Raw genomic sequence first — 26958 nt, 5'->3', positions numbered from 1 at the left:
ATATATATGAGTGATATTTCCGGTTGATGTGTTAGTTAACTTCCACCAAAACAGCAGGGGAAGTAGCTTGCATGTACTGCAAGCCTCTTTTTAATATTAGTTCTAACTCACATGCTTCCTCCAAAGCAGCCTTCCCCAATCTGGTACCCTTCACACATTTTATATGTCCTATCAGCCCCATAAGGAATGCTGAGAGTTGAGGTACAGAACATCTAGAGGGCACTATGTTGGGGAAAGCTATCCCAAAGAATCCTGGGAATTGTAGTCTGCTCTAGGAGTGCTGAGAATGTCTTTATTTACTGCTCTGTGTACCGCTCACAGCTATCAAAGCTCTCAATTCTGCTGGTGATCCTCAGTTCCTCTCACAGGATGGCTTCCAGTGATCCCTAGGGAAAGGGAATGGCTATTAGAGTGTGGGCAACATGTGTATGGACAAGTGTCAAGGGTCAGCAAGGTCAGGTACTTGCCAAGGGACCATACATGATCAGGGGTCTGAGAGAAGCCCCCTCAACCTGTTCCTCCTCCTCAGCACTGCAGCCTGCTTGTTTTCCCACCTTTCCCTCAGGCCCAGCAGTGGAGAGTCAAGGAGCAAACAAACTGGGAGAGGCACACAGGTGGCTGCCCCCCCCCCCCACTGGTGTCCTGCTCAGCAAGCAGTCAGGAAGGGCCTCAAAGAGAAGCAGTGGCAGCTGTAGACTGTGGCAGGGAGGGTGTGGGCTGCCTGATTGGGGGTCCCCACCTGAGGGTGTCTTAACCAAGAGCCCCCAAAAGCCTGGATCCAGAGCCTTGGGGTGTAAGCCAGATCAAAACCAACACAGTTTTTTCCCACTGACTTTCAAGTGTGCACTTTGTAGTTTGGGACTTCATGTAACTTTGGTTGTACCAAATTTGAGATGCCTACAAATTTAGGAAATAAAGTAAAGCTGAAGAGAAGCTGCATTCCTATGGTTGGGGACCCAGACTGGCTCCAAAGTCTGTCCCACTGAATGCAGTTGAGCGTGATTCCAGATTAAGTAGGCAGGGGCCTGCAGACTTGCCTATATTTTAGGACTCTAAGTCAGGCAGTTCTGAGACACATGGATTCTCATACCCATCCTGAATCAGTGACCTGGTTTCCATTATCACTGCGGGGTAAACAAGCTGCCATAGCTTGTTTAAGGTGTGGTGCCTGATGGATCCTATTCATCTAATCACCTGCCCAGGCCCTGCTTGTTGCATCAAATAAATCCAGGCAAAGCAAGTCTTGTTGGAGGGGAGAATTACCTTTGAATAACCCAACATCAGCTCAAGGATGGTTTGAGAATGGTTTCCCCCTCCAAAAAAATATGCTATCTGGGCTCGAATGACATGACAAGCTGTGACTGGGTGGGTGATCGAGTAAATGGGGGCTGGCACATCCTATGGCTTAAACAAGCTACTGTGGCTTGTTTACCCCCAGTGATCATGCAAACTGGCCAAGGGACTGTTTAAACACCACGCAGAAATCCCAGGCCTGTTTAATCCCTCGGTGCAAACTATCAGCAAAACCTTAGCACAACTTCACTTTGAGCCTTAGACTAACAGCATGTGAAAAGATTAATAAGAATAAATTCTGAGCTAATCAGGTCCCTTCTTTAAATGTTGACACAGTATTATTTATATCCCATAAATACCTTCTTGACTAAAATTCATCCCAGGAGATTGGCACCATGCCATACGATTCATATTTACTGTATTTATAGAGTACAGTTGGCCAAGGATAATATTTAAGACAAAATATGCCTTGAGATATGTACAATCTCTCTTTGCATTTTCCTTTTAAATCTCTCCATCGCTAAAAATATTTAGACTGAACTTTACAAAACGTCCCACAAAGACCTATCAGGCATCCGTGCAGTGATATATCGCTGGCTGCGAGTATAATTAGAGCATATTTGTAATACTTGGGCCATCGTCAGTTACCAAACGTTAACATCTCTGTGGCAAAAAAGATTTAAAAAATATTCTGAATGATTGCTCTTTCCCATGCCTTTCACTCTATGACCTCAGTGTATTTGCCGAGATGGCCCTTCCCCTCCCACATCACTGCCTGCTCAGCTCACGCAGGAACTGGAGAGTTAAAACACTTGGAATCCAAAAGAAAATGTACAGAGCGGTCTAACCCCTGCGATTTCAATTCACTGCACATACACACTCTATTTCTCCTTAGCTGTGTTTTTTTTTCTCAGAATGGCTTGTTCAGCCCAGTATGTGTAACTAGACAGCAGTGGAAAAACAGTTAACCCACTTACTGCGAGCGAGCGTACCAACCAAGAATGTGCACAGAAGGGCTTGCTATAAAGCGAACAGAGCCATCGGCTCTTAAAGTTCTGATGCTCTCTATTGGTAGGTACCTGCAAGCTACAGCTGCTCTACAGGGCTATGTATGTTCTGGCCAGCCCAGGCTTCCGAAGGCATTCTTAAAAAGGAAAATAAAAAGGAGCAGGTCTTTTATTCCTGGGATAATACGTCTTTTCTACTCCAAGCATTTAATTTTCCAGAAGGGCGTGTATCGCTGGGATCCATTCATTTTGGGTAGCACTGCCTCTTTATGTGGGCTGTGGGGGGAAAATGTGGTCAAAAAAGATTAGGGGAGTTTACCTCAAAAGAAAAAAAGGGAAAAGGGAAAAAACCCTTCTGCCCAAAGGTCATAAGAGTGGGTCAAGAAGCTCTCCCTGCATACTAGCTGGTAAACATTCTCACAGTAGGGCTTCTGGGGGCACAAAGGGGTGGTTTGCTCCAAAATGCCAACAAGGTTGGTGTGGGTGGGTGTCTACACGCGTGCGTGTTTTCAGAATGTTTCTTGCTGCAAATTAGGCTCCGGAGCTTTACACATACCCGCTTGGCTGCTCCAGCACACTTTGCAAAGTCTTCCTTCCCTCAGGGCAACAAGGGTGGAGTGTATTTATCACAGACAGTTCTGGATGGAGTCGTAATTACAATAATAAAACCCTTTGACTGCCAGAGTGTCCCTTTCGAAAGACTGTCCTGAGCAATAAATGGGGAAAGAGGAGGCAGCTCACAGCAAAGGGGGTCCAGAGACATCTTTGGCTGGCATCCTGGGACTATTGCTAGCAAGCCCCAGCAAGCCTTGGTTGCATTCAAAATAGACAGAGGAGGCTACAATTAGAAAGTCTAAGATAAAGTTACCAAGATGGCTACATCACCAAGTGCAATGAGGGTATGTGCTTTCCACAGACAGACCAAGCACCAGTATCAAACAAAGTAAGGAGATTGGGGAGGGATCTGGAAAACACGCCAGGAAACATGAGCCTGGGCATGTAAGAAAGTTCTTCTGTTATTCCATGTAACAGAATTCCTGCAAAGACCTACATTTTGGGTTTGGTTTTCTAGGGATTCTGAGTTATGTAGCACATCATTCCGACAACCAAACTGTGACTGTGCCCATTTTACAGCTGAGGAGACTAAGGCTGCAATCTGTACACCCCTAAATCCCATGGAATGCAATGGAGCTTATTTATGAAAAGACATGCACATGACCACTCTGCACAACTCCAATACAGGGCATTTTGCCAAAGCCAAACAGCAAGTCCAAGTGAACCGGGATTTGAATTCAAGTCACCTGCCTCCCACCCTTGAGCATTTTGCAAGCAAAGAAAGGTGGGATATAAATGTAAAGTCGACAAAGCACAAATTGTCTGGGGACCACAGTGGCTCTTGTCCAAAGTACAAAACCAGCTCCTTTGAGCTATAATTTATTTTTCAGAACTGAGTGCATGTAATCAGTTCCAGCTTAAACATTCACAGGATGTGTCCAGAAAACTGGACTTTAAATGCACGCACACGCTGAATAAGGGAGTAGAATTTTGTACCTGGAAATGAGGTCACAAGAAAAAGGGATGGTTACTAAACTGAAAATAGGACCTAAAGAGATACTTCCAGGATCCATCTCTTTTGGCTGTACCAGTTTAAGCAGTGAGCTTCAGAGGAAACTTGGTTTTGGGGTGGAGACTCTACTGAACTTGCTCCTCCACCCCCCAAGGTACACTGAAATGAAATCCTACCCAATTCAGATACAAACTGGCAGTGGAAAGAGATCTATTTTGGAGACTACTGAACTGGAGATAGGAAAGTGATAAGAGAACTGGGGAGAAGTTTGTGGGGAAGGGGGCACACTTTGCAAACTAAACTAATCCTATGAGAGGGAGGTTTGTTGACCCAGGTGCTGGGAAAAGACTAAAGGGGAAACATACACTGATTGCTGGCTAGCAGCACGGTGAGCTGAAGCGAAAAAATCGGGGTGGAGAGCATCCAGAAAGAACAGACTGGGAAGCCATTGTTCCCACCCAAAGGAAAACTTTGAAAAACAAACAAGAGAGAATTTGAGGATGAGAACAGATAAGGGAGCTTATTAATGTATCAGGCATTTCAAAGCACCAAGCACTGCCAAATGAGTGGGTGATACACTAGCCTTGCCAGGTGTCCCTCAATTTCAAGGGTGATTCCCAGGGCTTAAATTCCAAAATGAGGACTGGCAGATAGACAACTCCACAGAGACACTGTGTGCCCTTAATGTCACATCTGCAGAGGTTGGTTGTCTCATACAGGCTAAGGAAACACACTCTGCAAGAGGACACCCTTATTACTCAGGCATCCCAAGCCTAAAACCCTGCAGAAAACGGAGCCTCACAGTGAAGCCCAAATGGAGCCTGATCTTGAACCACACTTCCATGGAAATACTCTGTTCTAGGTCATCGGTCCTGGACCGCAAGCAATAGCTTTTCCACGACCATATTTCATCACAGCACCAGAATATCCAAACATTCTTTTCTTTCTCTCTCTCCTTAAAAAAAGGAGCAGTACCTTACATTTTTACAACCCTGCGATGGAAGGGGTGGGGTTGCAAAGACAAATCACATTCTCAGGTGCCACCCTGCAATTTTTACCAGCCCCGGGCTTCCAGGTACCCACCTGGTGCTCCAAAGACCAGACCAGACAAGAACACGCACACGCTCACACAGTCCATTCTGTGACACGATCCAGCGGGACTCTTCCTCCCTCCCACACCCCCCACACACGTGAGCGCACATACCTAAACACGCGGGCACGCCATGCAGACGAGACTTACTTGCGGATGGGAAGTAAGGCGCCATGTCTATTTTGTAAACCTCTTTGGCGTAATACTCCTCGTCGCTCCTTTCCTTCTCGCAAGAGGCGGCTCGGTGGTTCGCCTTCTCCTGCAGCAGCTCCCGGGTGCTGTTGTAGATCGAGATGACCTCCGGAGGAACCTCCTCAGGCTCCGGGTACTCTTCCGGAGGGCTGGTGAGTTTCAATTTGCTCAGGATTTGCCCCCGGATAGCTTCGATCCTCTTTCGCATAAATTGATCCATATCGAGGGTGCTGCAGGTAGACAAGGCGAAGGCCACGGTGGCCAGATCCAGCGTGAGGAATACGCTCAAGAGATAGCAGTGCATTTTAGAAATATTATTTTTAAATAAAAATTAAAAAAAAATAAAAACACGCGTCTTTTTACTCTTCTCCTCCTCCGCACCGAAACAGAGATCTCAGATTTTCTTTTTGCTGCTTAAGTGGAAGGGTGCAAAGAAGGTCGGTTTTACACACGCACTCACGCACACGCACACACTTTTAGAAAGAAAAGCAACAGATCGTCAGACCAAACAGTAGCGCACACCGGATTGCAATAGCCCAAGCTGCTTGTATGCGGGTGGCAAGTCCCGGTGCCACACTGAGCACAGATGCGACCTTGAGGCAGCGGTGGCGGCGGCGGCAGATGTGGCAACTTCAAGCCACCAATCGCCGCCTATTAAACTCTGCAACAGGTTGACGATCCTTTAAAAAGAAGAAAAACGCAACAGGTTGCAAGGGGTTGCTGGAAAAGCGGGCTGCTTCCACCACAGCAAATAGATCGCAGAGGACAAAGGTTTAGTTTTGGTTTGATTTTTAGCCAATAAAAAAGGGAACGGAATATGAATAATAAAAGCCCCGAAAGAAAACAAACCACAAACAATCGCGTCAATGCAAAAGTTTCTTAGAGAGCTGAAAAAGTGGCGTGGAGAAAAAGAAGAGGGGGAAATAACCAACTGACTGCCGTTTCGAGTGCGGGCTCCCGAGTCTCGGAGCTGTGCTCTGCTGCCCGAAAGCTCCCACGCTCCCAATTGAGATGGCACCGGCTGGCAGCCGAGGAAGGCTCCTTGGGGGTGCGCCCCTTTCCCGCAGACAGCGCGCGGCTCCCGCCTCCAGCCCGAGGAGCCGGTGTCCTGCTCCGCTCGGAGGCGACAGGCGCCCACGTGTGCGTGTGTGTGTGTGTGTGTGCGTGCGTGCGTGGTGTGCGTGCGTGCCGGGAAAGAAGCCGAGGCGCGCCAGGGACGGGCGGACGCGTTGAAAGTGGCCGAGCCGGGTCCCTCCCTCCCGCGAATCGTCCGCTCCTCTCCACGACCACCCCCTCTCGTTGCGTGGGCAGCGACTGCAGCCGCTCTGACTTCCCCGTGGCCCGCGAGCTGCTGCTGCTGCTTGCACCAGCCAACCAGCTAACCTCCCTCCCCTCTGGCTACTCCAGGCTGTAAACTTTTCCAGGAGCTCCGTCCTCTTCCTCCTCCTCCACAATTAAAAAAAGAAAAAGGGAAGCGGGGCCAAGCACAGCCAAGGAGGCAGAGCGGTTCTTCCTCCAGCCCTCCGGTGCTGTGCGTCTATCTGGACATGTATCTCTCGCTATGAATGAGCGGGCTGCGAAGCAGTCTGCCTTCGCCCTTGCAAGAACTCTCGCCCTCTTCGCTCTCGCCGTGGCACCTTCTCGCCCGAGGAGGCGACTCGCGCTTTGCCCGCGGCTCCTTCTCCCCGCCGGCTCACTCTCCGCCGTCCCCTGCCCTGCGGGCTGTCCTCGCCCTTTCGGAGCGCAAGCCCGGAGCCCCCTCGCTCGCCTTGCTAAGAAGAGGGCGGCTTTCGCCAACAGACAACATCACGATCTTGCCGGGAGAGGGAGAATTTATAAGGTTTTCCCCCTCGCAGCACCGCGTGTGTGTGTGTGTGTGTGCGTGCGCGCGCGCGCGCGCGCGCGCGCCTCCCCAAGCAAAATGACGTGGTGGGATCGCCTGCAGACGACGCAGTGGCGGTTTCTGCTAAGGATTACTGCTTTCTTCTTCGATCCGGACTAAGCAATTCCCCTCTTAACGATGCGAAGCTCCCGAATTGGGGGAATGTGTAAAAAGCCCGGCAGCGGTCATCATTACCAGGGGCAGGAGGGAGGCTTCCGCTCCTCTTCGTCAGCCAGAGGGCACCTAACTGCGCATAGAAGCAGGGTAGGCGGGGCCAAGGGCCACAGTTAGGTAGGAAGAGGGACTTCAAGGGTTCCGCAGCCGCAGGGGTGGGGGGACACGCTGGGGTTCGGGCTGGAGCACACAAGAAGTTCAGGAATGCACCGATTTGCATAGCTAACTTCCACATGTTCTAAGTTCTGTGCTTCAACGGAGCTTGTGTCCTTAAGAACACCCTCATTTTTTAATAGGAGGTAGAGAGGGGAAAGGAGAGCCTGATTGCAGGAAAAAAGCCTTCAGGTGGAAGGATTCCCGGGGAGGCAGCAGAGGGTGAAGCAGTGTGGGGAAAATGGTCAGCTAATCCAGAAGAATCGGAGGCTGCAGAGGCATCAGGGCCTTTACTGCAGCAAGTGCCTATGGACAAGCCTCTGCCAGCCGGTGGGGCAGATGACCTGCCAGAGAGTCAGGCTCCGAACGAAAGATGTGAAGCTGCAGCCCTGGCGGACCTCCCATCACTTGCCTCTGAGTGGCCAGCTCAGTGCGGGTGACCAAACTGAGATTAAACCCAGAGGGGAGAGAAGTGTGGTGGTCAGAAGAACACCTGGCTCCAGGAGTGGGATTCCACATGCTTAGGAAGGGCTTGCAAGTTCAAGCCCGCAGCTTGAGAGGCCTGGGCACTCTGATCCTACACTCTCCCTGGGTTTTGGCATGGTGTCTGTGACACACAGCGTGTCTTCATGCTTGGCTGCACCTTTCCCATGTTGGTCTGATTTGGCCACAGCTGCCCTTTGGATGCACCACATTGAGATTCTTGCAATGCGACTGTGGCTGGGGAGGATATGTATCTGAGTATAAGGACTATACCACAGTCTTCGGACAGTGCAAAGCACAGCAGCTAGACAATTAAGGAGTGCACAATACTGGGACAATAATACACCTGCACTGGTTGCCTGTTGCTTTCGGGGCACAATCCAAGGTGTTGGTTTTAGCTTAGAACAAACCTGTCTAAGGGACTGCCTGTCTTGCTATGAATCTACCTGTATTTTCACATCCACAGGAAAGAACTTCTGGAGGACACCATTTCCGACAGAGGCCCATTTTTCAGGCATGTACAAAAGGGCCATCTTTTCAATGCAGCTATTAAAATATGTAACTTACTGTTTTACCCTTTATTTTTTTATAGATGTCAGTTGTTGTACACTAATGGCTGTTTAGCAGGTAAGCAGTATATGGAAGTGAAGCAAGTCACTTCAAAACCTTGAGTGCAAAGTGTGGGAGTAGTCTGACCACACAACACACCAAAAAGATGCACTGAATGTACGTCTTGCTTCTCACCCACTGCCAGTAAACTGCCACAAGTACCTTCAGGATCATAAGGCCAAGGGGGGTGGGGTGGGGGTGGGGGTGGGGGGAGAGATACACAGCACCTTTGAATGCACATTGTTCTCGGAGTGTGGCCCAATGGAGACTTAAAATGAGGGGTGGGGGTGGAACCTAATCAAGAGGCTAGTCTATCAGATGGCACAGAGTCCTGCCTTTTCATTCTAATTAAGAAATTGGGCCTTCATTACCATCGATCATTAGATGAAAGAGAAAAGAATTCAAGCAAAGGCCAACATAACACTTTCAGATTAGTGGAAGCCATTTAAAGACCCACTTGCTGTCTTGAAAGCAAATGCCTCAGAAGGCAGTTCAAGCCGTGCCCACCGCACTTACAGACATGGTGGTTTCCCCACTGGTTTTTCTCCCTGTATGCAATAAACTTAATGTGCAGGCCCTTCTCCACACAGCAGATCGCCTACCCTGTTGATGTTTTTGCACGGGAGAGCATTGATTTAAACCAGCTTGCCCTAACCTGGTGTTGCCCAGATGATTTGGACTGCAATTTTCAGCAGCTCCAGGCAGGAGAGCCATGGTTAGATATGATGGGAGGCATAGTAACAAATAAATAAATAAAAAATAAAATCTGGAAGACACTGCATTGGGGGAAACTGACAAAGTGTATTTATGCCCTCTGTAAACACTTCCCACAGAAAGTCTCCCTTCTGAAATGACTCTGAAGCCAGCCTCCTCATAGGCTCAGAAGTACAGTCGGTAAAAACTACTGGCAAATGCAGTATAATACCATTATGCATGTTATGGCAACATGAGAAAGAACACTGGCCATCATCACTCGCTCAAGATGTTTTGGGTTGCAGCCCTGGTGATTTCGTATGCTGATATCGAAGACAGCCATTGTGGTGCAGTGGTTAGAGTGCAGGTCTGAAGATCACGCAATTTGGGTTCTAGTCCCTGCTCAGCCAAATCGGTGACTTGGGCCAGTCACAAAATCTCAGCCCATAGGGTTGTTGTTGTGGGGACTGGACTCCAAGCAGGAGGAGGAGAATGATGTAAGCCACTGTGCGTTCTTTACAAAAGAAAAAGGGTATAAATCTAATAAATAGAGGCCTAAGGACCTGGGGACAGCATTATGCCTGCTAGGCTGTCTGTAATGTTAGCACCTTAGGACTATTCAATTACCACAATATATTCTATATGGAACTGCTAATGCAGCCAGCTTCAAACAGTAACATGGGTCTTGCAAGACAACAGCTGCTATCTTGGATTTCAGTGCATGTGCCCCGTTGTGATACTGGCTTCACCTGTATTGAAGCTAAAAGAGCTGGAAAAGACACAAGAATCTTTTGCAGGTGTGGGGTGGCTCTTGAGACTGAGTATAGAGTCCCATGTAAATAGCAGATAGTAGTAGTTGTGTTACATTGGCGGGCAGAATTAGCCATTACGCAGGAAACATTCAGCACAATACCATCATGTTAATTTAGAAGTCCCACAGAATTAAGTGGACCTTATGCCCAAGTAAGCAGGTTTAGGACTGCAGCCATGATGTTCTACTTTTCTCGGAGTGCTGGACCACTCTCAGTCCAAGGCCAAACCCAACTGCAGAGATGTCCTTGGGGGTTGCCTTCCAGTGGTGGTCAGAGTTCAGCACAAAGGGGCATGGTCAAAGTACCAGCCTAGTTTCACCCCAAGCTCTTCCTGACAGTAGTTAAGCATTGAGAGAGGCACTACAGCCTTCCAGAAGGAAGACCACACAAAGTCAAGAAACCACAAACCCAAATTGCAGGTTGCGGGGAGGGGTGGGGGCAGAACCCAGCTGGTACCATGAGGAAGGGGCATAGACTTGGGAGAACTCTGTCAACCCAGATTGGCTCCAGGGCCAAAGTTCAACATGCTTGTCCTACACCACTTTGGAAACATTATAGGGCAGCCAGATAAAAAGAGGCCAGGATGCCTTCACCTTGCAATACCTGCCCTCTTTTGTATCTGGCTAGTATGGCATGGACAATGCCAGGGGTAACCAGCAAGTGGAAAAGGGTGCTTTACTGTTGTTGTAATTATAATTAATTTCATTGCTGAAGCTCTCTGGGTGGTTTACAACAGTCCATAAAACAGATAATAAAAAACAATAAATTATATAAAATCAGAAATGCATTAGAAATTTAAACCAAACAATAACAAAGAAAAACTCTTTAAAACACCCGGGCTGGCCAATCATTCTTCCTTATCCACTATCTGCTGCAAATGCCTTCCTGCTCAATGAGGAGTATTTGTAGGATGAATAAATGAATGTAGGAAAGGTTGTACACCTTCCTCCCATCATGTCCATTAAGTGCCCCCTCACTACCCCTTCACAAACACACTCTTGGCAAATCTAGGTTGGGAACACATCTCCTGAGATAATGTACTTTCTCCCGACTGCAAAGACAAAGAGAGAGAGAGAATTTACTATGTATAATAACTATCTATAATAAAGATCCTCCGTTTCCTGTTGAATTAAGAATTACGTCATTGAGATTGTTAACAGCCCTTCTTTTTACACTGTTACATGCAAATACACTTTGTAAAATATAAATGTAATACTCTTTGTAGATCTGCTGATGACTAAATCATTACATTAAGATGGCTGGTCATGTTCCATACACTAAAGACCATTGTTGGAGGAGAAATGTGTTTTGGAGTTTAAGAGGTAATTTTCATACGCTGCATAATGACGACAAATGTCAGGCAATTGCACCATTTTCCTTCTTTGAGGCAAGGTGGGCACAGTCCAAAAGTGGATTGGAAGTGGTTAGTATTATTCAGGCAACTTACTTCTTTTCCTCCCCCTCACACACCCATTTACCTGTGAATTTATATATAAACCTGTATGCTGGAGTAAGGTAGTCCTTGTAAAGGAAGAAGAAGGGCCCTACTATACTAAAGAATGTGAGGGGTCTCTTTTGCACGTGGTCCAATTTGTAGCAGTATGAGCACATTTTCTTGCATGAGAGACTGATCAGGACCCTTCCAACTGCTGAATTCTCTGCAGCGCAAGGTCTGGCACCAGGGCGGCTTCCCCTTGAGAGGGGAAGGCTTTTCTGGGAAGTGCCTGCACAGCCTTCGAGGCAAAAGTACCTGTGAGGGTCATTGTGCGAGCTAAGCACAGGTAAGGTGAAAGGGATACAGCTCCAGGAGGGAGACATTCTCTGCAGATAGGAGCCTCTTGAGGTCTGGGGCCAGACATCATAATGGGACAGGGAAGTTTAGGACAGGAAGCGACAAAGAGGAGGTGAGGCAAAGCCTGCCTCAGCCAACTCATGTGCTCCCTTATCAGAGATCAACAGGTTGATGCAGTGAAACTGGCACAGGAGTCATCCCCTTTTCCCCTTTCTTCACAGCAGCAATACGTTTGCCTTCTGGGTGGTGTGACCCCCATCTAAGAGGCCAAGCAAAGGTCTCTCCATGTACTCTTTAAAAACAACCCACTAGCACAGAAATCCATCTTGCCATTTTCATCAAGCTATTGCCTTTTTTCAGTCCTGAATCCTTAGAGATTATTCTATAGCATCCCAAATTTGACCCTCCGAGGTAAGTAGATAAGTAGCTGCCATGTTTACTGGTTGCATCTCAGCTTTCCCTTGTTCAAAGCCCTCACACTGGGCCTTTCACAGTAGACACCACATGGTTGTTAACCCATGGCAAGGCTGCCGCATGTGTGGCTTCCATTTTGCGTATCTGGCCCTTGCTCAGAGGTTGTCCTATTGTATGTACCTGGTAGGCATGATTAGGAGAGGGCTGACTAACTCTCTCAGAATCTCAGAACAGACCGGGGGTTATGCAAAAGTATATCATGATTATTCATTGATGCTCAAGATATATAAACATGGATCATGGGTTCATATATCTGATCAGCCTTTGTAAGTACTCACAGTAGTAAAGGGATCAAGGGAACGGTAATAAAGAGAACAGCAGGGCCAAGCCTAGTTTCTAGCAAATGTTGCCGTTGCAAGTACTGTGATTGAGATGCGGCAGGCAAACCATAGCGGGCACACAATCATGCAGCAGGCCATCCCTAGCAGGAAAAGCTGACCAACTTACTGAGCAATTTATGTACAATCCATGAAACAAAAGGCAGTCACTGCTCTTCCTCTCCTCCATACCCCAGAGCAAACCAACCATGTGAGAGAGGCCAGTTCAATGGAGTAATTGCCACGGCCAAGAAGGGATACTTCCTGATGCTAGGGGCTTTGTATGAAAACGCCTCACACCTTGCTGGGGAGGGGGTTCATGGCCAGGTGTAACACACACACGTGCGCGCATGCGCGTGCACCCCAGAAGCCACAGGGCCAGTGGGAGCAGCAGATCCATGCACGCCTGGGCCTATGCTCACTGAAGGCTCCACGCAAGGGGGGCCCAATTGCCCCACTCCTGCGAGAGCCCTCTGTGCACTCTAAGCCAGCGTGAGCACTGACCAGCCTGCATGAAGGCTGCTTATCCTGCTAGCGGAATGCGTGGCTGGCACAGGTAAGGGTGGCCTCTGGGCACAACCCGCCACACACTGTCAACACATGATGGCTCGGCTGGAACGATGCCCGTGGGCTTTGTGCCGACCAAGCAATTTTGTGCTTGAAGCAGAGCCCAAGCCCCACCCATTGCCACCCTTAGTTCTTGCTGCGCTAAACAGCAATCTCTGCCTTCATCTTTTCCTTTTCCTGATGCCACAAAAAGCCAAAAACTGGTTGCCTTCCTCAGTTGCAAGGAAGGACCTCAAGGGAACACCCAGCCTTTAAGCCCTCCTAGAGTCTAACAGGGGCTGCTGCCTGCTTGTAGAGAGAACCTGTAGAAGGCCATGGGTTCAGCATCAGGTGTCTCCAGGTAGAACTGAAAAAACACCTGCCTGAAATCTACTGCTGGTCAGTCTGGAAAATGCTGAGCTAGATGGACCCGTGGCTTTTGATGGTCCTGGTTTTAAGCAGATGGCTTTAAGAGTGGAGCAAAATGAAAACCTGCTTAGAAATGCCATTTGCCAGTCCTCTGCAGCATGATGGAATGGCAGGTTCTGTCTAGTGATAGTACCAAATGTTGACATGACAATTTCAGCAGTTCAATTCAGAAAAGAATGATCGAAATGTACCATGGCCCCAGACCCATTCTAACTTCGGGGCTGCTTTGATAAGGACTCAGTTATGCATCAAACAAAAGAAGGGGAGGTGCAGGGGATGGGGTGTGGAATAGGCATATCTAGTTTTATCTTAATTAATAATTCCAAGCATGTTTCAAATATCTTTGATAGTGGAATTTGTTCAACAGTTTGTTTGTCCTTCTAGCACTCAATTTGTAAGATTCTGAATCTCCAAGTGCGGTGCTTGGTTACAACCTTTGGTTCTTAAGCCATATCTGGAAATAGATCAAAGGGATACTTAGGCAGAAGGCTGTATTCCTTTAAAATTACTGAAAACCTCAGAGAAATATAGAAACAAATTAAGTCCAGGTATTTCCCCATTTGGCATCAGCTTTAAGAATCCAAGATTTAAATTTAGATGGCAGTCCTAGATACTTAGGGAAAATGGGGAAAACATAGTTAAATGCACACCATATTTAACTATCTATAGTAGTATATTTGATATACAATTATCATATATGTGTGTGTGTGTGAATGAGATAGTCTCATGTATGTATGATGCAATCAGTGATAGTTTATCACAAGCTCCTGCCTTTGTGATATTTTAATGGCAGACCCTTGTTTCACCTGTATCTGTTAACTCATCCTCCATTCTGTCCTTCAGGTCCAGACTTCCTAGAGGATGCCACTTTTCTCCAGTTCTGCTCTTCACCTTTTCCTCACACACATAGCTGATCATTCTTTCTGACCTGATTTTCTTCATGTCATAAAGACAGAAGCGGAGCTCAGATCTGACCAAAGGCCTGTCGTATCCAGAATTCTTTCTCTCCTTGGCCCACAAGATGCAAGATACCTCCACCAGCTCCCTCCCTCAGTAAATCTACCCCATCAGCACCATAGAGAAAGGGGAAGCAAAAGGGGAGGGAGGGAGGCCTCCACAGCAGACCTTCCTGCCCCACTCATCTGGAGAGGAAAACCCCTCCATTGCTTCCTTTGTATGAAGAAGAAATAATGGTGAGTTTGGAGGGGTGTGTGTGTGTACAGATATTCACAGTTTTTCCCCTTTCACAGGAGTGGAACTCATTTGTAACCCAGGAACAGCCTGTGTTTCTTCTGGTATGTATGAAATTTCCCATTGCTGAACTTCTCTAGCTGTTTGAGAATGGGAAGAGAAACTGCACCTACCTATTATCGCCACATAATTTTAGAACACTTCTATCATTCCCTCTTCCCCCTTACTGATCTCTGAAATGGGCTACCTAGTACTTTGCAGAGTAGGAGAACAGCAGAGGTGCTCTTCGCTTCCACACTCCCTGCCCTCTGCATAGGATGCCTGTATTCTCACAAATTTGGATTCCTATGGCCAGCCTTATTGCACAGCAGTGTTTAAATAAATAACGTTTATTTTTTACATAAACATTGGACAGCAATGCTTAAATAAAACCTAGATTTTATATGTAATTGCAACTAACTGGCTTTGCTTGATGCATGTTCATTTCCGTCCAACCAGCCTTCCCTGCCAGCTCCCCTGCCCCCTTTTTCTCAACCTGCAGTGAGCATGTTGAGGGGAAACCATGGGGGAAAGGCAGTGGGGTAGACCTCAAAATCATGTCTGAATGCTGCAAGAGCATGTTTGGAAGCATTCAGTTGGTGAATTTCTCCAGACTTAGTCATGATTAGCTTGAGTGCCATTGATTCAAGGGATGTACTCCAAGCAGGGTTCAGTCTTGATCCAACTCACGCTGTGGAAACAGAACTACCCTCATTTACCTAGAAATCCACCCACAGAATGTTTATTGAGAGGATTGAAGTACATGAATTCAATAATCACAAATTTCTGAAGCTCATTTTTGCTATGGTACTTGTGGGGTGGGGGACTGAACTAAATTAGGGTGAAGCAGAAAGGATCAAAGGTGGAATGAAAAGACTGTACAGATTCTTATACTTTTATAGTTACAGAATTTATCAAGGCTGCTGAGCTCAGCCACCTCAGGAGTAGGCAACATCCAGTCCCACAGCCCCTTCCTTTTCTTTTTTAACTGGAGAAAATTCAACAATTTGCTGCTGAAATCCCTATGCAATGCTATGATCTAAATGCTGCTCCATTTTTTGCAGTGGGGGAAAAAAAGTGGGGGAACAGGTCTGAGGAAGAGACTCCTGGGCTGCGCAGTGTTTCCCACCCTTGACCTGTATGGGTGGCCAAGGGAAACTGCAGTCGGTCACTCACAGCAAAGCAGCTATGAGAATGAAGGAGCACATTTTCAACCTACTGAGTCATTAGCAAAGAGAAAAGGCAGTGTTGTATTATCCTCATTCATTAGTCTGACGATCAGGTGAGTGCCAAGGTTAGGGTGGCTGCCAAGGCTACAGCAGACTCTTCCGCAATGCAACAGTTTTGCTGGAGCCAAACAGGTTTGGGTCTGATCGGTGCCTGGTTGGAAAGAAGCCTTCTTGACATTTCAGTGGATGCCACCAGGAATTGCATCATGGATGAAAGACTGGCTACAAATGTAACAATAAGGGAAGGACGGCCCACCGCCGCCGCCACAAGACCCGCCGCCACCGAGGAGACCCGCCACCGCCGCGGCTGACCGGCGCCCCGATGCCCGCTGAGGACACCGCTGCCCTGTGGGACGGACGGCACCATCGCGGGACCGGGAGCCGGGACGCTGCTGGCCTGCAGGCCCACCATCCGACCGCCGAGTGCTCCACGGGCCCTGCTCCTGCCCCCCTCCTCCGGTGTGGGTGAGAGCCGTGCCGGTCCAGGGCGGGTGCAGGGCAGGGGCCGCGCGGCCTTTAACTCGCCGGCAACGACCGGGGCCGGCGGCCGAAGGGCGTTGGCCTAAGGGCGGTGACGCCGTTTGTGGCCGTTTGGGGCCGAGCGAGGGCTGGGCTGGCCAGGGTCTTTGCTGTTGGCCGGCGGGTGGGATTGGTTACAGTGGGCGGCGGGGATTGTGGGTGTGTTTTTAAATGTTTTAATGTGTTTTTAGTTGTTTTAATGGATTCATCTCTGGCTTTGAGTATGGGGTTGCCTGGGGAGCGCGTGGGCGCCGCCATTGGGGTGGCCATGGGCAATGGACATTATGGCATTGGGGGTCTAACGTGTCTGCATATAAGAAGGAGGGACAGATGGCTGGCACCTGTTCCCCCTTCTGGTTATTCCCCCAGCCTGAGGGTTCCAGGTAGTCCTGTCAACTGCCCCCCGGGTCTGTTGGTGCTGCTGCTTAATGCCAGATCGGTCCACAATAAATCTTCCCTCATTCATGACTTGATTGTGGATGAGGGGACTGACCTGACTTGCATTACAGAGACCTGGGCGGGGGAGGGGGGATGTCTCCCTCTCTCAAATGTGCCCACCCGGGTATCTGGTTCAGCACCGACCACGCCTGGAGGGGAGGGAAGGGGGGGTCGCTTTGGTTCACCGAGCCTCTATTTCCCTCACGGGGCTTCCTTTTCTCTCGAGGCCGGGTCTAGAGTGCCTCCACTTGGTGTTGGGCGACCGAGATAGACTGGGGATTCTGTTGGTGTACCATGCACCCTTCTGCCCAACAGACTCCCTGCCTGAGCTGACAGAGATCGTCTCGGACTTGGTGTTGAAGACTCCCAGGATGTTGGTCCTGGGGGACTTCAATCTCCACACTGAGACTGTTCTGACCAGGGCGGCTCAGGACTTCATGGCCTCCATGATGGCCATGGGGCTGTCTCAGCATGTCACTGGCCTGACCCATGAACATGGACACACTCTGGATCTGGTTTTCTCGACAGGACAGGAAGAAGGGGATCTGAGGGTGAGGAACTTGTGTCTGACATCCCTTTCATGGTCAGATCACTTCCTCGTGAGGTTTGAGCTCGAGAACAGCCTTTCCCTCTGTAAGGGTGCGGACCCGATTGTGTTGGTCCATCCCCAGAGCCAGATGGATCTGGATGGATTCCTGAAGGCCCTGGGGGAATTCCCGGTTGATAAGGCTGGTGCTCCTGTCGATGCCTTGGTCGAACTGTGGAATGGGGAAATGACCAGGGCTATTGACACGATCGCTCCTAAGTGTCCTCTCCCGCCTGGCAGAGCCTGTTCATTCCCCTGGTATACATCTGAGGTACAGGCGATGAAGTGGGTTGGGAGATGTCTAGAGCGTAGGTGGAGGAAATCACGTGATGAATCTGACCGAACACACTTGAGAGCCCACAATCAGGCCTATGCTGTGGTGGTGAGGGCGGCGAAAAAGAAATTCTTTTCCGCTTCCGTTGCCTCCTCACAATGCCGTCCAGCAGAGCTCTTTCGGGTGGTACAGGGGCTGGTTCATCCAGGCCCAAAAAAAGATCTTGTGCCACCCTCAACGGCTTGCTGTGATGACTTTGCCAAGCATTTCAAGGAGAAAATCACTCAGATTCGTCATGAGCTGGACTCCACTAGTGACTCAGAACCTTCGGGGAAGGTGCCAATGTTGCCGTCTGGTCCACAATTGATGGATGAATTTCAGTTGCTGTGGCATGATGATATGGACAAGGTGCTTGGACAACTACGTCCTACCACCTGCTTACTGGACCCTTGCCCATCTTGGCTACTCAAGAATGCCAAGGACCTGGATCCTGGAGGTTGTCAATGCCTCTCTAAGGGACGGCCGGGTACCTGCCCCTTTAAAGGAGGCGGTAGTCCAGCCAGTCCTAAAGAAGGCATCCCTGGATCCAGAGATGGCCGCCAATTATAGACCGGTGGCCAAAATCCCATTCTTGGGCAAGGTGTTAGAGCGGGTGGTGGTGGGACAACTACAAGCACTCTTGGATGATACTGATTATCTGGACCCATTTCAGTCCGGCTTCAGACACAGGTATGGTACTGAATCTGCCTTGGTCGCCCTGTATGATGACCTGTGCAGGGAGAGACACAGGGGAAATGCATCCTTGTTGGTTCTGGACCTCTCAGCAGCTTTCGATACCATCGACCATGGTATCCTTCTGGATAGGCTAGCGGGATTGGGAGTTGGAGGCACTGCTCTGCGGTGGTTCCACTCCTATCTCAATGGCCGATTCCAGAAGGTGGTGCTGGGGGACTATAGCTCTGTGCCGTGGCAGTTATGCCATGGAGTTCTGCAGGGGTCCATTTTGTCCCCCTTGCTATTCAACATCTACATGAAACCGCTGGGAGAGGTCATTAGGAGGTGTGGGCTGTGGAATCATCAGTACGCTGATGATACCCAGCTCTACCTCTCGTTCTCAACCAATCCAGGTGAGGCAGTGGCTGTACTGAACCGGTGCCTGGCCAAGGTAATGGGCTGGATGAGGGCCAATAAACTGAAGCTCAATCCAGACAAGACAGAGGTCCTCTTGGTAGATGGTTCGGGCTTCAGGGTGGGGACCTGGACCTTGTCCTGAATGGGGTTGCACTCCCTCTTAGGGACAAGGTTCGCAACTTGGGAGTGCTCCTCGACCCGGAGCTGTCATCAGAAGCTCAGGTGACGGCAGTGGCGAGGAGCACTTTCCTTCAGCTTCGGCTGATCCATCAGCTGCGTCCCTACCTGGAGAACGATTGCCTGGCGACAGTGACACATACACTGGTAATTTCCCGATTAGACTTCTGTAACGCGCTCTACGTGGGGCTACCCTTGAAGAGAGAGCCAGTGTGGTGTAGTGGTTAAGAGCATGCGAATGGGACTCAGGCGATCTGGGTTCGAGTCCCCGCTCAGTCAACTGGGTGACTTTGGGCCAATCACAGACTCTCAGCCCAACCTACCTCACAGGGTTGTTGTTGTGGGGATAAGATGGAGGACGAGAAATGATGTAAGCTGCCTTGAGCCCTTTGTAGGAAAAAGGCAGGCTATAAATTGAAAATAAATAAAGACGGTCCGGATACTTCAATTGGTGCAAGACAGAGCTGCCAGGTTGCTGACGGGGACTGGGCATTGTTCTCATATAACCCCAGTTCTCCGTCAGCTTCACTGGCTCCCCATTGAAGTCCGGGCCCAATTCAAGGTGTTGGTTATCACCTATAAAGCAATTAACAGCTTGGGACCTGGTTACGTAAAGGAGCGCTTGCATCCATATATGCCCAGCCGCCCCTTGAGATCGGCGGGGGAGGCCCTTCTCCGGGAACCCTCTGTGAAAGAAATTAGGAGGGTGGGTACTCGGAGGAAGGCTTTCTCTGCAGTGGCGCCCAATCTATGGAATGCGCTCCCCAGAGAGGTTCGCCTGGTGCCGTCGTTATTTGTTTTTCGGCACCAGGCCAAGACCTTTTTATTTAAAAGTTATTTTAATTGTTAACTTATGAATTGTATTTATGGGATTTTTAGGTATATGCTGAGATGCTTCCGGTTTTTTAACTCTAATTGTGCAAATTTTTTATTTATGTTTATTTATTATTGTTTTAAGCTGCCCCGAGGCTTTTTGTGAATGGGGCAGCATAAAAATGGTTTAAATAAATAAATAAAATAAATGGAAAAGCAGGAGAAATAAATGCATGGCTTGAGCTGCCATATACCATCATTTCAGTAGCAGAAGGTAACCCAAAACGTTTGAAGCTATTCCTACTGGCAGAAACAAGCATATCTGGTTGCTTGCCAGAGCAATTTGATTAATCAAGACAGTACCCTAATTTGGCAGAGGAGCCTTTTTTGCTAACTCAGGTTTGCAGAAATGCACTCTTAATAGCAGAATGAGCTGAACTAATCACATCAAATGTGGCACACACACAATTCCTTCATTACATTTCAACAACAGTTTAGGTTCTTGCAGGGATGAAAAATGTACCTGTGGAAGATGCATCCCTACCCAACCTGATGAAATGTTGGTCCCACGTACAGCTGCTGTAAAAAGGTAGGCATAACTAGGAAAGGGATTGCAATAGATCTGCCAAGATTATACTCCCCTTATACAAATCTTTGGTGTTACTGCACTCTGAATATTGTACACAGTTCTGGTCACCACACCTGAAAAAGGACATTATTGAGCTGGAAAAACTCAGAGGAGGGGAACAAATATGATGAAGGGGCTAGAGAAGCTCCCATATGAGGAACAGATAAAACAGCACAGATTGTTTAGCTTAGAAAAAAGCAAGTAAGGGAGGAGTAATATAAGCGTTTCAATTATGCATTGTTCGGAGACATTTTCTCCTCTCCCATCATATAAGCACCTGGAGTCATCCCATGAAACTGACTGGTGGGAGATCCAGGACAAATCAAGAGGACTTCTTAACACAGTCACAACCAGTTCCTCAGTGTATGAAATTCACTGCCAGAGGAAGCAGTAACAGTCACCAATTTGGGTAGCTTTAAAAAATGGACGAGGGGGAATCTATCAGTGGCTACTAGCCTTGCTGGCTATGTCCTATCTCTTGTTATCAGAGACGTTTGTATATGCCAATAGCTGAGGAGCTTGGGCAGGTGGAACTCTTGCACCCATCTTGCTTGAGGGATCCTGTGAACAACTGGTTTGCCACCACAGGAATGGAGTACTGGACTGGACGGATCATTGGTCTGATCCAGCATGGCTTTTTGTATGTTCTTACAACAAAGTCTCACGTAGAATATGTGGTTGGGAACATCCAAGCTTACAGTTCCAGCCTCCTGATGGCAACTTTTGTAGCTGAAATACTTCAGCAAAATTATGTGAGGACCACAAGCATCACTGTCGGGTCACAGATTAATTAGGTTCACATGACATGGCAACCCATCGTGTGTAGCCCACTGCAGTGTCTTTCCAGCCCAATGTCTTTACAGGTTTCCACTGCCAAGGTGCAGAGGGTAACGTCTATGGTCATTCACCCTGCAGAACTGCATGTCCGTGACTTCTCACATAGTTGACAGCATTCACTGGGCATTCTCTTAAGTATAGCCTGACAGTTCTCAGTACCATCCAACGTCTACTTCTTCCTCGAGCCTCTAGGTACTCCAGGAGATCTACTTCCCACACCCTTTTCTCAAGCACTTACTTTTGACAGTCGCCAAAGCAGTTCTTTTCAAAAGCCTATCTAGCAAATTTGAGCCTTTCTTTTTTTTTGGGGGGGGGGGCAGGATATGCAGCCATGAAGTGATCATAGAATCATAGAATTGTTGCATTGGAAGGGGCCAAGAAGGACATTGGGTCCAACACTTCGCTTAATGCAGGACTCCAAGCTAAACCATCTTTCTTAGATGACTGTCCAGCTGCATCCTGAATGCCTCTAGTGTGGGACAGCCCACAACCTCCCTAGGTCATTGGCTGCACTGCTGTACTGCTCTAAGACTCAAGATGTTCTTCTTGATGTTCAGCTGGAATCTGGCTTCCTGAAACTTGAGCCTGTTACTGTATGCCCTGCACTCCAGGATGGTCAAGAAGAGATCCTGGCCTTCCTCTGTGTGACAGCCTTTCAAATACTTGAAGAGTGCTATCATATCTCTGCTCAGACTTCTCTTCTCCAGGCTAAACATGCCCAGTTCTTTCAATCTCTCCTTACAGGGCTCTGTTTCCAGTCCTGGGATCATCCCTGTTGCCTTCCTCAGAACCCTTTTCACCTTGTCTGCCTCTTTCTTAAACTGTGATGCCCAGAACTGGCCATGATATTATGTCCACAGTAAGATTATGGCTATATGCACCAAGAAGGACAATGTAAGTTGCATTCTAAGGAAGTATTTTTGACTGTCCTCCCTGGACCACACTTAATTGCTTAAAATGAATAAAGCCAGCAAAAGGATTCAGGGAATAATTCCCTGATCAAAAACCTTTCACTTAGCAGCATTTTTCCCTGGAATGCAGTGAATTTAGGATAAGCTGATGTAGTCCACAAATATTTGTACAGTCAATGATTCCTATAAAATATATATTTCTATAAGAACACAGAGACTTGCTGGATCAGGCCAACAGCCTATTTGATTTAATATACGAGTCACCCTATAGCTGAAACTCTAAGGATGACATGCAAAATAAAAATGACACTCAATAAAACCAATAATAAACTAAAAAGTAGTCTATTGGGTCCAGTAGCTTGTGGCCAAACATTTGCTTATGAGAAGCCCACATGCAGAACTTGAGGGCAAGAGTCCTCTCCTAGATATTCCAAAACACTGAACAGCTATTATGCCCAATATCTATCAATGGATTTTTTCTCTAGAAACTTCTTTAAAGGTATCTCAGTTGGTGACCATCACCACATTGTCTGGAAACAAATTCCATTGATTTACAATATGCCTATCTATCTGCCTATGCATGTACTCAAAAGAAAATGTTGAGGCTGATTTTTTCCATTGCACTCAAATTCTGCCCAATACCGTTCATTTGTTTTTTCTTCTACTCCTTTGCTCCCTACCGTTGACATAAAATTCACATTTACTGTCACCAACCACACATATTATCTTGTTGGAAAATCTAACTACTTGAATAACATGTCTTGCAGGGAGAAACAAATTAATCTAAATTATATATTGCCATTTGGGTAACTTTATTAGGATGATGAAAGCAGGTTAATTAGAAGAAGAAGAAATGGTCTGGAATTCGGATGATTGCATCATGGCTGCAGGATTTTTATTTTAAAATTATGGCTAAATGTAGAAAAATAATTAAGATTTATTCACCACATCTTAAGAGCCTGAGGGCAATCCAAGGTATCTATTACTCCTTAGAAAATTGGTCTCAAACTGGCTCAGCAGAGGAGCACCAAGGTTTGATTTCATGATGTGTCAATGCAATGAAAGTGGATAAAAGGCAAGTGCTCTGTCTACCTGGGAGATCCAAGACCAACTTGTCAGTCCACTATAGCCTTGTACTGCTTTCTGTACTGTGCCATCCTTAGTCCCCTATCTGTGCTAATACTGACTTTCGCTTAAAGTGAGCACACCGACATTCAGGCAAATCCTATTTAGCACGAAGAGGGGAAAATAACAGAAAAGTATCATTGCGCTCACCAACTGAATCACTGTAAAAATGGCGTATGTTTCCATGTCCACCAACTGAATGCTTTCTTCATTTTAAATCTGTGTTTCCCTACGGGGATAATTTGACATAGGAACATGGATCAACCTGCAAGTGAAATGCAATTGTACCCCACAGCTCTCTTACCATCCCAACTGCAGAAGGATGTCTATTATTTTTGTATATTGAGAATCAAGTGCAGCATTAGAATTCCAGTACTGCCCAGGAGGGCAAATCTAACCTAGGTGCAAAAGACCAAAACTGAGTGCATATCAGGCAGGTAAACCTAGCAAATCCACCTGGTGATCCCCAAATCTGGCCCACCCCCTTCTTGTAACCCTTTCTCCTTTCCCCCACTGCTAATCCTCCAGTGTCTTTTCTGGATTTTCTGCAGTTTGTTCTCACAGTTCTGAAAGAGTAGCATGCCTCTGTTAAGGCTTAGGTACAAGCAGTAATTGCTTTAAGCTAAAATATAATGTAATTATTATAACATATTATATATAACGTGTTATTTTATAACGTATTATTTATAAGTATAAAATGAGAATTCTTTGATGTAGCTGAAAATATTATTTGTATTTTTGACCCCCATCCTGTTTTCCCTTTGGTTTTGGCCACCACTGCAAGAGCTTCTCCAAAACGAAAGGAGTTCTCTTTGTAAAAGGAATTACAAAGGTCCAAATCTTAGTCTAATCTGACATCTTGATATGAAATAGCCTGAATTAATAATTTGTAAAAATGCAATTATTGAGACTTCTGAGTGGATAACCTGGGTACTATTTTTACATGTCAGAATCTATTTTTGTAATAGATACGCTGTAATAAAGCTGCGTATACACCACAGTTTCTCCAGTTCATGGAAAAAGTTGCCATCCATTGAATACTAAACCACCACACATACAAGGCCATGAGAACCAAAGTGAATTGGAACCACCCCTTCGTCAGATGTGGCACTGATTTCAGGTCACTGCCACCACGAGGAACAGCAGCGTACCTTTTCATTGTAATAAAAGAACCAATTCTTCTAAGTCAAAATTAAACACTAGCTTTGATGATTTACAGTGCATTTATAGACATGCAGAACATACATGGAAGTCCTTAAAACTGATTTTAAAGATTGCTTGGAACTTATGTGGAAGAATCTTCAAGAGTGTGATCATATGCATGTTTAGGCAGAATAAAATACCTACAGTTCCCAGCATTCCATGGCCAACTGTGTTGGCTGACAAATGGTGGGAGGGGTATATTTTTCCCTTGTATCGTGCCCCCCCCCCCCCCCCCATATGCACAGGGTTGCACCTTAAAGCAGTTTGGGAATACAACTATTATTTTTTGCAGTCAACATGCTGGGAAAACCATTTATGTGAAAGGATCTAAGGTATGATCTGTTCCAGAGCCACTATCCTGTCAGCTTGCCAGATGTGTATGTCTTTAAAAAATCAAATGAAAGCAGACTTGAAAATGGATTTCAAATCTCAACACATTTAATGTAGAAAAGCTAACTAAGGGTGGTCTTGTGTCCCAAGTGGTTTTTCCCTTATCCAGAAACAAATACTTTAATGAGGAGGGTCCTTCTGTCATTCCTGGTCACGATTAAGTAATGACAGGGAATGGGGAAGATCTTCTAGTATGTGTGGGCCTGGGTAATGCACTTCTCAAAAGTTGCAAGAACTTTGCTTGCTATCTCTGGAAAGTCCTCATTAGCCTAAAAGAAAGTATCTTACAGCTGATAAAAAAAATGCAGCAGCTCAGCAGAGGCCGTGTATTTATAAATTCACATCCATCCTTTACTCACCAGTCATGACAAAAGCATTCCAAATTTGCAAATTAAGCATATTCCAGCAACAAATCTAATACTGGGACAACACAAAAATGTGTACGGTCTATTCCTCATCACGTTTCTTTAGGTGCTAATTCACGGTAGGGCACCCAGTGTTCAGCCAATGTCTAAAAGGAAGGACACTAAAAGAGACTGGCAGTGTAACAGGTACCAGAAAGTTGAGAGAGAAGTCCTTTCCCTGGAAAGATTGTTTGGCTCTCAGTTTCACTCCCAGCTCGTTAGCGCTCATATTTGTGCTACACACAACCTAAAAGTTGTTGCAATATTGTGGCATGCGGGATACCCCATCAATGTTCACAGGTACTTCTAAAAGTGGAGGAGACTCCACACCAGCAACAGCTGCAGCACCAAAGCCAAATATTAACTTTTGCTTAAAGTGAGCATACTGAAATTCAGGCAAGTCCTATTTAGCACAAAGAGTGGAAAACGACAGAAAAGTGTCATTGCGCTCACCAACTGATCTGATGTTAAAATGGGCTTATGTTTCCATGTCTACCAAAGGAATGTTTTCTTCCTTACTTTTAAATCTGTGTTTACCTACAAGGCTAATGTGACATGGAAAATGATCCAACTGCAAATGACATGCAATTATACACTACACCTCTCTTACTGTCCCAACTGCAGGGAGATGTCTATTATTTTTGTATATTGAGAACCAAGTGCAATATTCAAATTCCAGTACTACCCAGGGGGACAAATCTAACCTAGGTGCAGAAGACCAAATCTGAGTGCATATCACCAGGGAAGCCTGACATATAAAGCAAGGTTACAGAAACAAAATCCACCCTCTTTAATTGGAAGCTCCATTCTTTCCAAAGGTATCTGTGGGAGAATGGAATCCAACAAAAATTTATGAAACAGAACATTCAGGTTTTGAAAATATTTACCAGGTATAAAAAGAGAAAACCTACATGAAACACAATTTGAGGTATATTAAGCTTGCTTGTCTTTACTTTGCTCCGAAAACTCAGCTTCAGAGATGCCCGTTTATCTATATCTGGTATAGCAAACTGGGCTTCTCTGAACTTTCCTTGAAGAACTGGACTAGAATAAAATCACAATTCTTCAATAGGACCCAAATGAACCAATCTGTTAGTTATGAACTTATTTTTTCCCTGCTCTATTCTTCCCAAGTAGTTTTGAAAAATATAAACCTATTATTCAATTTGACCTTCAGGATTGTTTTCAACAGTTCCCTTACTCTGATGCTGAAAAGAGCATTTTCGATACTGTACAAGTAGAAAGTCCAGGTTCAGCTCCACAACTGCATATTAGAAGCTTCATAAATTCTACTCAACTTCAAATACCACCTACATGGTATTGTTAATACTAAGAAAAGTTTGTCCCTGTATTTCACAAATCACTACCCGACAGTGTAGGGATCAACTTACACAACTGTAAATCATTACATTAGAATGTAAATATTCATAATGAAATGAGCTGGCACGTTCTGGAGGGAGTAGGTAATAAAAATCCTATTAAGTCCTCTTTTCATGCTCAGAAATTTAAATCGTATCTGCAGCCTGTACAATAAATCGCATCTCAGAAAT

At 46.7% G+C, this 26958-nt stretch overlaps 1 protein-coding gene across 7 annotated transcripts in view; it reads right to left on the bottom strand.

The window, feature by feature from the left end:
- The window catches only part of TGFB2 (transforming growth factor beta 2), a 131495-nt gene extending 118787 nt beyond the window's left edge, over nt 1-12708 (bottom strand). For 2 of the 7 annotated variants that reach the window (XR_006414427.1, XM_044427133.1), the window contains exon 1: nt 5072-6786. Coding sequence is in view for 6 of the 7 variants with exons in the window: in XM_044427133.1 (XP_044283068.1) it covers nt 5072-5453 (382 nt within the window). In the remaining variant the exon portion in view is untranslated. Of the gene's footprint in view, nt 1-5071; nt 6789-12696 lie in introns of those variants that run through there. The other 5 variants (XM_044427584.1, XM_044427250.1, XM_044427423.1 and 2 more) reach the window with 5 other exon arrangements.
- Between the last annotated feature and the right edge of the window lie 14250 nt (nt 12709-26958).

This window comes from Varanus komodoensis, unplaced genomic scaffold (genome assembly GCF_004798865.1).
Source record: "Varanus komodoensis strain SLA01 unplaced genomic scaffold, ASM479886v1 scaffold1, whole genome shotgun sequence".
Classification (NCBI taxonomy): Eukaryota; Metazoa; Chordata; class Lepidosauria; order Squamata; family Varanidae; genus Varanus; species Varanus komodoensis.
The sequence above is the reverse complement of the archived record's forward strand: the minus strand, read 5'-3'. Positions and strand labels throughout refer to the sequence as shown.